The 10,590-nt window shown below is 52.3% G+C and overlaps 4 protein-coding genes across 4 annotated transcripts; 2 read left to right on the top strand and 2 right to left on the bottom strand.

Annotated features, from left to right (window-relative positions):
- Positions 1–1,891: 1,891 nt before the first annotated feature.
- Positions 1,892–2,827, bottom strand: COL26b_002378 (uncharacterized protein; the record flags this gene model as incomplete). Its single annotated transcript, XM_053175299.1, has 2 exons — positions 1,892–1,918; positions 1,955–2,827. 2 exons carry the CDS (start codon positions 2,825–2,827, stop codon positions 1,892–1,894), a joined length of 900 nt encoding a protein of 299 aa, XP_053040919.1.
- A 2,182-nt stretch (positions 2,828–5,009) lies between these two features.
- On the top strand, positions 5,010–6,415 carry COL26b_002377 (uncharacterized protein; the record flags this gene model as incomplete). Its single annotated transcript, XM_053175298.1, has 2 exons — positions 5,010–5,305; positions 5,368–6,415. 2 exons carry the CDS (start codon positions 5,010–5,012, stop codon positions 6,413–6,415), a joined length of 1,344 nt encoding a protein of 447 aa, XP_053040918.1.
- Positions 6,416–7,796: 1,381 nt separating this feature from the next.
- Positions 7,797–8,411, top strand: COL26b_002376 (uncharacterized protein; the record flags this gene model as incomplete). Its single annotated transcript, XM_053175297.1, has 1 exon — positions 7,797–8,411. The coding sequence occupies one exon, from the start codon at positions 7,797–7,799 to the stop codon at positions 8,409–8,411; it is 615 nt and encodes a 204-aa protein (XP_053040917.1).
- A 287-nt stretch (positions 8,412–8,698) lies between these two features.
- On the bottom strand, positions 8,699–9,471 carry COL26b_002375 (uncharacterized protein; the record flags this gene model as incomplete). Its single annotated transcript, XM_053175296.1, has 2 exons — positions 8,699–9,408; positions 9,447–9,471. 2 exons carry the CDS (start codon positions 9,469–9,471, stop codon positions 8,699–8,701), a joined length of 735 nt encoding a protein of 244 aa, XP_053040916.1.
- Positions 9,472–10,590: the final 1,119 nt, after the last annotated feature.

The raw sequence follows: 10,590 nt of genomic DNA, 5'->3' as shown, positions 1-10,590 counted from the left end.
TGGAGGCATTGCGGGCCGATATGCCATTTGCCATATCGGCAAGGGCTTGGTTAATCTCATTTTCGGTATACTGAACCATTAAGTAATCAAAAAGGTATCCTGAAAAAATGATGGAGTTTGGATAAAAACAGAAAATGTTGTGGTAGTTAGAAGTAGGAGGTTATCTAGAAAGTGGGTGGCTGGGCGGCATTTTTTTGGGTGGCCGGAATGCAGGGGTGGCCGGAATGCAGGGGTGGCCGGAAAGTGGGTGCTTTGACTTATTCAAATGGACATATCTCTGATACTTGTGAAGGTATCGCGTCCATTGTCGTAGAGCTGCCTGACCTCCTAGCGGCGACATAGCCCATAGAGCGACGAGGAATGGTACGAGGATATTCGCACGCCGCAGAGATAAAGGCGTTGTCACTGCACTGAAAACGGTGCGGCAGCTAAGGAGGTACTCCAGGCTCAGAACCGTGACGCCTCGCTCCATCTTCCAGCCGGCTGCTGCTTTCAGTAGGTTGGCAGCAACAGCGGCAAATGCGATGGGAAAGACGGTCGGGCTATACGTCGCGGCCATGCGTAACGCTGGAACCGGATCCTCGTCGATCGGCCGGCCGTTACTCTGGAGAGCCACTATTCCGTAAATGATGAAACACATTGAAGGGATTATAAGGAGGAAATCAACAAGGAATTGTTGGATCGCGCTAGCAGAGTCTTTCTTTCTCACGCCATGGGCCTCCACAGCGGCGATTGCGGTCTTCTTATCAAAGCTGCTTTCGCTCATGAGACTCGTGGAGGACAGATTGGAGTCTTCGGATGTGGAAGCCATGATGAAAAGTCTTCAAAGAATGATAGGTATATCGGCGTAGAGTTAGGCGCGAAAGAGAGCTAATGGCTGGGAATATGGTGAACCCTGGAAATCTCGCCGGAAAGGGGGGGATCGGTTTTGAGAAGGCGCGAGACTTGAAAAAGAGGGGTAAGCTTGGGTAGCAGTATTATGTATGCCTCAATGAAAGACAAATCAGGCTATGCCTCAAGCTGCCTGATTGTCTGGCAGGAAGGGTGCATTCCTGATTTGCGCGCGTATATTGGCAATGCAGCCCATGCTTGGCAGCTGAGTCTTACGAAGTTACACCTCTTTTAACTGGCCGTGACATCTCCCGACTCTCGATTTAGCGAGAGCCAGCCTTGTGGGTTTTATGACACGTCTGGTTTTCAGATGAACATATGCTCATCACGATGATTGCCATACCGGTGACCAAAGCCAAACCCTAGGATCCAGCCTTAGCTTCCGCGAGCCGCTTTCACACAAGTGCTTTGCTATGCTGGCGGAAACTCCTAACTACCCGGACGGATATATATCTACATCAGGTCTTAAAGTTAAGTTTATTTTATTTCAATGGTTTTATTCGTCCTATTGTATCCGTTGTCCTTGTTTCTGTTCCTCTCCCCATCCCCAGCGTGGTCCTGAATTCGTTATCGTCATCGTCGTTATCGCCGCCGCCCCCATTGTTCTCTATGCCTATCACCGGCTCGGATAGCTAGGAATATAACTCTTAACATATAGCTAGTGGTCGTGGCAGGCTATCAGGGGGCTTTGAGAGGTTTTTCGCAGACAGAGCCTTAAGTAAACCGCGTACCCTCGACTCTTCGAACTTTCACACTATCATTCGATTGGATTCACAGTACAGACCATTCAGACGGAACGAGCGAATCAAGACTCGTTTTTCATAGTCCGAGGTAGTAGAAAGATACTCTAGGGTGCCTCCTCTCAACTACGACAGTCGTTGCATACAGATACTAATGTCCTCGAGCCAGTACAGAGAAGTCTAGTCACACTCTTGTCCGCAGATGTTGAACCTAAAACCCACTTTGTGGGCTTTTGGACGATTGAAACTGCCAACCCTTTTCATAGCGGCTGACCAGACGAAAGACCCTGAGCCAAAGCCAATAAATTCGACACAGTCCCCACACTAGCCGGCCCTCGAGTGAAGCTCTCATTGTAGCCCCATTGCGTGATGTACAAGCTTTGCACACCCTGTGCTACGATGGCGTTGATGTCGGTCTGCAAAGTAGACAGCGGAGCTGGCTGGTACGGCTCCCAGTCGTCATAGAAGTCGTGAACGACAACGGCAGACTTGGCTTTCTGAGCTGCTCCAGAGGGCAAGGCGCTCAATGACGCAGGCGTGAAGGGGGTATAAGTGCCACTCGGGCATCGGTCTTGCGGCGCATTCGGATCGCTGGTGTAGCAAGTCTCGATAGACAAGATGGCATCGGCGACATCGTAGAGCGAGTAGCTGGCGGTATTGACCGGAACACCGGGGTTCAAGACGACGATACCAGTTTCAGCCTTTGCATAGTTTGACACTTGCGTGTAGTAGTCGAGTTGGGCCGAGTCGGTGTTGACTTCGTCAAAGAAGATGCCGTCGATATGAATATCGTACGAGACGCCATCCCAACCATCTGCCGTCGTCCAAGCAGCGTAGGTGTCGACACCTTGCTTGACAACCGAGATATCACGGGGGTTGGTCTGTACGGTTCCAAGAGTCGAGATGTAGCCCAAGGTCACAGTGTTGGGGCGCTGGTTGATTTGGCCGATCCACTTGGCCCAGTCGATCTTGATACCGGCTTCGCTGGCGAAAGGCGGGCCGCTTAGTGGGTTGATTATGACATTAAAAGTCAGATCTGGATGGTCATCGATGGCTGCGATGGCGGCTGTCCAGTCGACGGTGCCATCGTATGGCTTCACGAGGTCGTTGATGGGGTAGACATATAGAGGCAGGAGGATATCGACGGCAGCTCTTGCGGAAGCCACGAGGGCGGCCAATGACAGGAGAGACCTCATTGCTTGAGACTTGATTGAGATGATGAAAGTGTCGACGGCATTGCCCAATCACTAAAACTATTCACAGTCCGAGAGATTCGGACTTTTATAGTCTGAGGTGACTAGGCAACAGCTTTCTGCAATGGTCAGCTTCACGCTTCATTACTTGGCTAGAGCGGGCTAGAACAGCTCCCTGTAAGTGTGGACTGATGATTTGACACACCCTCGGCTGGTTGTCTAAGACTCCCGCTTGGCCTAGCGAAAGTTGAACGCCTCGTGATGTGAAGTCTCAACTACTTGATGTCATTTGATCTACTCACTACGTAGCTTCAATCAATTGCTTGAAGTAATTCAATCATTCCATTAAAACTTTCAAGAGCGCAACATACAGAATTCAGGTTGCTGAGACTTGTCAGGGGTGACGAATAGGCGAGGTTGAGACTAGTATCTCGTAACCAAAGGACTTCCTTCATGAGTCCATACACTAATTAACTTCCGGGTTTGCCCCACACACTGAAGATGATGTGCTGAAAAAGAAGGCGAGAACACAAGACCGGGCCGATGGATGCGAGTTGGGCTAGCTGATGTGAGATTCGAGCCAATATTGGCCAGATCTGGAAGCTGCCGAGAACTTGGCGGCAAATCGGCACTAGACGTCAAGTAAGCCAAAGATGAGGAGAACTCTTTTCACTTCGAAAGAATTGGATTGAACATGTTCGTCTGTTATGTTGTCCCGTCTGATGATCAAGGAATCGAACTGGTCGCACATACTCCTCAAATGGGTATATGACCCAAACAGTTCATATAAGCCAGATCTGATGTTGGGTGAAAGACATGGCGTGCAGCGCTCTGATGCCTGGTCCATCCTGCTTGGTTGTATTACACCGGCGTTCACTGTGGATAGACAGTAAGTCGCCAGAGTGCCATGATGGCAATGGGCATACGACTTGATGAGTGCAATAATCACAACAACGTGTATGTGAAAACATCTAGCGATTCAAAAGACGCCATACAGCTATCAATCAAAATGCGAAGCCGGATACGGACACCAAAGCCCAGCCCGTGCCGACACCGCACTCTCTCGGGCAGAATCGCTACCAAAGGTGGTCATGTGGCATCATGACGGGCCCGTATGACAGCATCGTGGTGAGAGTCAAATGAACCGCCCAAGATACTGCTTACAATTTCTCACTTCTCTTGAATTTTCCATATGTAACAGGTGGCGCAGTACGGGACGGGTTGCGGGAGTGAGATCGTCGCAAGCGGGTCGGCGCCTGTGGCTGCCGTCCCGACACGTCAAGATCGGGGTCTCGGGGCCCGTAGTGTCCGCGTTATGCAGCTGTGACCCGCTTTCCCGAGGCGCCGTCATCGAGAAAGTCTCCGATGACATGCCGAAGGATTCTGATGGGAGGAACCGCCTGTGTAGGTTCAATCACGTCAAAAGCAACTTTGAAGATGATCAGGTCTGAACCAGGGCACCGTGGCTATAGATCAGTAAATCAACCGAACACGAGTCCCGCCCAGATCAAACTGGACCCTGAACATCGCTGATAACCCATTTTGCCCACATTCACTGGGTTTAGCAGTGGGTTTTCTCCGAACGCAGTGGTATCTGTCGCAACATTTTTGGTGTTCGATGCTCGTTGCAATCGCTGAAATGCTGCATCGATCTGCTTGGCAACAGTTGTTCCGACCCCCGTTTGACAGCCCTGGGAGACGGACTTCACCCACCTTCAATCCCGGGTATCTGACATACATGGATTCCCGGGCTTTAGTCTCGCGGCAACCAGAGCAGCGATGACGATCCAAACCCGGGTTCATTCTATGTAGCGGCAAGGCATTTCACCGTTCTTTGTCGGACAGAGTCGGGAAAAATTGAAGGCACTGCCTGGAATCTCCAAGGTTCTTCGTGTAATAGCCGCAATATTACTCTGAGCGGGATGCCGTCAGAGCTAGCGCACGGAGACGACCCCCGTGAGACGGATCCCGTCGAGTTCCCGGCCAAGATGGAGTCGTAACACTAGCACGAAACTCTGGACAAAGTAATTTGGTGCCGAGCTTCAGTGGAGATGGCAGATCACAGCGCAGCTTTATAAAACCCTCCGCCGGCGACAATGCCATCCATCCCAGTCGCCTTCAGTTCATGTTACTTCAGCATTCAACAACTAACCAACATCCATCTTATTTCAGCAACAACCACAACATGGCCAGCGAGCCTTTCAAAGCGATCATCATCGGCGGAGGCCCTAGCGGTATCACCGCCGCACACGCCTTCTACCATGCCGGCATCGATTTCGTAGTCCTGGAGAGGCGGACAAACATTGTAGAAGATCTTGGCGCAAGTCTCGTCCTCGGTCCTACGAGCATGCGCGTCTTCCACCAGCTCGGCATTCTAGACAAGCTCATGGAAATCGGCATGCTCCTGGACGACAACAGGGGCTTCACCACCGACGGTTTCAATTTCAAGCAGTCCTCAGCATTTGACCTTCTGAAGGAGCAGTATGTCGTCCGATCCTAAACGTCCTTTCGACACCAGCAAAACCCACTGACACCCGCCACAGCCACGGCACAACGCCCCTCGCGTTCCACAGGGCGCATCTCATCCAGGCCCTCTACGACACCCTCCCCGAGGATGCCAAAACACGCTACCACACCGGCAAGAAGCTCGCCAAAATCACCACCACCGACACCGGCGTCATCGTCAATTGCGAAGACGGCTCTTCCTACGCGGGATCCGTGGTCATCGGCGCCGACGGCGTGCACTCCGCCACCCGCCGCCAAATGCGCCGCCTCGCCCTCGAAGAAGACCCGGCCCGCGAATGGGACCCCGAGAAGCCGTACGAGACCAACTACCGCTGCATGTGGGCGTCGTTCCCCCGTCCCACTGCCGCCGGTCAGAGCTACGAGACGCAGGGCGTGGACCAGTCCGTGATGTACATCACCGGCAAGGAAAGGGGCTGGATTTTCTGCTACGAGAAACTGCCTGAGCCGACGAAGGAGCGGATCTCATTTACCGAGAAGGAGCTCGAGGAGTACGGCGCCCGGTTTGCGGAGTGGCCTATTACCGGCACCCTGAAAGTCAAGGATGTCTTTAAGGAGCGCTACAACGCGGGCGGCGCTGGCCTCGAGGAGGGCATCTGCAAGCACTGGAGCTTTAAAGGCCGGATCGTGCTTGTGGGAGATGCGGCGCATAAGTTTACGCCGAATGCCGGTCTAGGGTTCAACAACGGCGTGCAGGACGTCGTCGCAGTCTGCAACGGCCTGCGCAAACTCATTGCCGAGTCCAACGGAACCCCTGGATTTGACGCATTGGAGAGCTTGTTTGAAGAGTACAAGACCGACAGGATGGAGGGACTGGAGAAGGACCTGGGACAGTCTGCGCGCCTGACGAGACTGCACGCATGGGCTACGACGAAGGACTGGTTCATGGCGAGGTACATCTTGTCCTGGGGCTTCATGCAGAGGATTCTCTTGGCCTACATTGTGTCACCGGCAATCCAGAAGGCCAAGGTGTTCGACTTTATCGCGGCGTCGGAGCCGTTCGAGCCGGGTTCGTTCAAGTGGCTGCATCCGCTGCTGAACACCGTTTCCAAGAACCGGGCGCTCTGATTTACCTCTCTTTTGTTGTTCAAATGAGCATTTGTAGCGGGTAGCGACGGATAGACATGATTTGCATTATTAGATGTACCATCACTCTTCTCTAATTTGACCAAACATATTTTTCGTTCGACTGCTGTTTTGGCTCCAAAGCTGGACATTCTCAAGTAGACGAGATTTGACGTTGGAAAAGAGTCCGATCTGCTGGTGAGTAGGAAATTTGAGTGCTGATATGACCCATCATTACAGCAGGGGCCCCAGGGTGTTTAGCAGGTGGCACTCCCCGATCGTGGATGATTCAGTGAAGTAGAGATCACTTACACAACGAATGTTGAACACGACTTTGCTTCAGGGGCTTGTTGAAAAGATTAAGCGATTGATCCCTTAATCTTAGATAATATGTGGCTGTTTCTTTTGGGGAAGCTATTGTAGTATATTCGTCGGCCTCGACCTACATCATCGGGTCACAGCTAACGGACGCACCTAAACTTCGTCATCAATACCTACCTACCTTACGCATGTAAGTCAGCCCTCATAGGCATGTCAAGTTCAACCTCATTCTGAATATGCGTGCTCGCCAAACAGTCCCATTTTGAGGCCTCACATTCCTAGCCCCAGGCAAAGCCTTTTGTACGCAGAAACCCCATACATCTTCCCTTCTAACTTTGTTTCTCTCAGTTTGCCGCCTGTGGGCGCACCTTTTTGACTCCCGTATGCGAGGGCCAGGATTGCTCACAGAGAAACCTCTAATTATGGGCATACGCAGAAACCCCATTTCACGGTCCCAACTAGCAACATTTTCAACAATAACTCTATCCACCTTCCATCTCGGATCATACCGACTGCAGCATGCAGTTCTTACTGTAGCCCTCGTGGACGCAAGGATAAGTACCAAATTATCGTGCCCAAGAACCTGGGGAAATGGTTCGTCCAAAATGTGACAACGATCAGCGCCCCGGAGGCTGTGCAGGGCAACAACGGTCAGCCACCAGCATGTTCCAAGCCCGGACGAACCGCCGATGAACCTGAACGGGCCGCCAAGTCCAGGGCCCATTGGCCGAGCAAGGGGCCTTCGTCAGCATTCAGGCCACCCTCATGGCCTTGGAAGGACCCCAAGAAGCCCAGAATGCGTCATCCTACGTTCTCACGACCCGACTGACTGGATGAGAGAAGCCAAGGGTGCACAACCTGGTTGGAACGCTGCATCGTCGAATCGCAGAGGACTTTGCAGATGCTGATCAAGAGCTTTAATATCTAGATAATCGCAATGCTGAATCTTTGAAGCCCTCTGTAGCTCTCTCACGTACACACGCGCGCAATATCGTGAAATCCAGTTGTTGCTGCACCACCACTAGTGAAGAATAAGACGATATTGGCATCTCAAGACTTCAACATGCATCTCACAATATTCACCCCGGCACTGCTCCTCTTCCATCTCACATCCGCACAAACCGTCGTGGTTACCACCGTCGCCCCGGCCCGGCCGACCGCGGTCCCGGAATGGAACTCAGACGGCACCTTCACCTCCGCCGTGCTCAACAGCACTAACCACTACCGCGAGCAGCACAACGCCTCGGACGTGTCGTGGAACGAGACGCTCGCCGACTTTGCGGTCGACTACCTGCGCGACATGGACGACTGCGACTTTGAGCACTCGGGCGGGCCGTACGGCGAGAACCTGGCGATGGGGTACGCCAACGTGACGCAGAGCGTCGAGGCGTGGGGCGAGGAGCGCGACGACTACGACTTTGACGACGCCGAGTTCAGCGAGGAGACGGGCCACTTTACGCAGCTCGTGTGGAAGGATACGACGGACGTCGGGTGCGCGAGGAAGCGGTGCGAGGATGATGCGTGGTATTTGGTGTGCGAGTACTGGCCAAGGGGGAACGTCGTCGGGCAGTTTGCGGAGGAGGTGCAGGAAGAGGAGGAGAGCCTTGGGGGAAGGAATTCGCCGGCGATATTGGCGCTGTTCGTGGCTGGTGCTTTTACTATGTGGATAACGGCATAGAAAACATTCGTTTGAATGAATGATTGTGTGGTGTGGATTGAGGGGGAGGAAGAACGGTGGCGAGATAAATGAGGCCATCGACATCACATAGCTAAGCCATTTTGGGCAACTGCATCATTCTGCAACCATCTTTTGCTAGGTCGACCTGTACCTACCATCGCTTTTATATACCCATTGTGTTCTGAAATTCATCCAGAATTGATTTCCTAATAAAAAGTAGAGATGGCGGTTAAGGGGCCGGAAATTGAAAATGTCTCGGGTCTATGTCTACATATAAGTCCAAGTCCTTAGGATCTGTCCTCCTCGACGAACCCTTCCCAGGTCTTCATGTATTTCACAAAGCTGTCGCTCAATCCTTGAGCCTTGAGGTATGCTTCACTAACTGGCAATGACGGTGACCGATGTTCTGAGTTCTCCTCCAATCGCTTTGGAAAGTCGTGCTCAAGGATGGCTGCCCTGCCGAACATGACAAAGTCGCAGCCCCCCTCCAGAACAGTAACGGCCTCTTGGAGATCCATTATCTTCCCAGACGCCCCAATGCGCACTGATGATCGAGGAAGATCCATGAAGATACTCAAAAAGGTCTTCCCTTGAAAGGGTGTCTCTTGGGTCACCTTCTTCCAGTCCCAGACCGCCAGGTCCAAGTAGTCAATCTCCTCTTCCCTGACCGCCTTCGCAAGTACCTCATGCATCTCTGTCAACGGGACGCCATATCTCTCGAGAGACACGCGCAGACCTATCTGGAAGTCCGGCTTACAGTTTTGGCGGATGCCTCTAATGACTTCGAAGAGGAACCGCGATCGGTTCTCGAGCGAGCCTCCGTACTTGTCTGTTCGGTGATTGAAGAGAGGCGAGAGGAACTGCATGGGAATCCATCCAAAGGCTGAGTGCACCTCCACGCCGTCGAAACCTGCAGCTTCAGCTCGCTGCGCTGCGGCTATGAAGTCGTCTCGAACAGCCTCAACCTCTTTCAGCGACAAACCCCTGACACCGCTGTCTGGGATATCTGATGGCCCGACGATGTCATTGACAAACTCAGGATTGGCTCTGAGACCTGCATGATGAAGTTGGACCGAAGACACAGCCCCATGCTTTCTTATAACGTCGGCTATGCGGCGAAGTCCTTCCAGGTGATGATCACTGTAGATGCCCATCTGGCCCGGGAAGGCTTTGCCGTAAGGGTGGATGTTAGCTGCACAGGTCATAACCATGGAGAACCCGCCCGCAGCACATCGCTCAAGCCAGTTGACTTCATCTTCGGAGACCGTTCCGTCGGGATGACATTGCCAGTTCGTGAGAGGGGCGAGGAGGATGCGGCTATTGAGAGGGGGCCCGCGCTTGAATGACAGCGGCGAGAATAGATCTTGGGGTCTCATGATGAACTAAGAGTTCTGAAAGCTTTCATTTTTCGAGTAGGGATGTTGAAGGGCACTTTCATTCTGAATTCTGAATGTTCAAGTCCAGCAGACGGTTCTGCTTTATCTCTAGCGTTTAGTTCGTAAGAGTGATTTATGGACGATAGCTTTGTGGCTATTGGGCCTGACCAGTAACTTGACACCGCTAACCCTCAAGACTCTTAATTCAACCGACACTGACAAATACATCATGAAGCTTTTTGCCATCGACCACCAAGAGTCAAGTTATGGATCATCACAGCCCGTGAAGTCTCCAACAAACCCACTAAGACCCACTGTCTCCAACATCTCCAACCCTCTCCAACTCTCCAACTCTGCGGCCTAGTCAAAAACTGAATCAGCATTCGGCAGAACTATTCACGCCGGCTACCTTACTACAGAAGCCGATTAGGTATACGATTGATAATAGCAAAAGTACTTGTCCGGAATATGAATTCCTCATGATTGTTCTCTTTGCTGGTATCCCGCGCCGAAAAGCCTCCACTTCGGTCACGATGGCTCGGACCCGCATCTTCGGCCGGGCATTGTGAAAAGTCGGAGAAGGGCCGGCATTACCTCCCGCAGATTCTAAGCTATTAAGCTCAAGTCTACGTTTCTTGACCTAAGTCCACCTCGACTTAGCCATCATCGTATGTATGGAGCCAGACGCCCATCTCCTCCGCGTTCGCTGACAGCGCAACATCGCATCGGGCTGTCAGCTCTTAGCCTACGTCGCACGGTCGTAACAGGGCTCGCTGACAGAACTCTTTCTCAGCTCCAGGTAA

Source organism: Colletotrichum chrysophilum (assembly GCF_026319265.1).
Source record: "Colletotrichum chrysophilum strain AFK26 chromosome Unknown scaffold_11, whole genome shotgun sequence".
Classification (NCBI taxonomy): Eukaryota; Fungi; Ascomycota; class Sordariomycetes; order Glomerellales; family Glomerellaceae; genus Colletotrichum; species Colletotrichum chrysophilum.
This window is presented reverse-complemented; position numbering and strand designations above follow the sequence as displayed.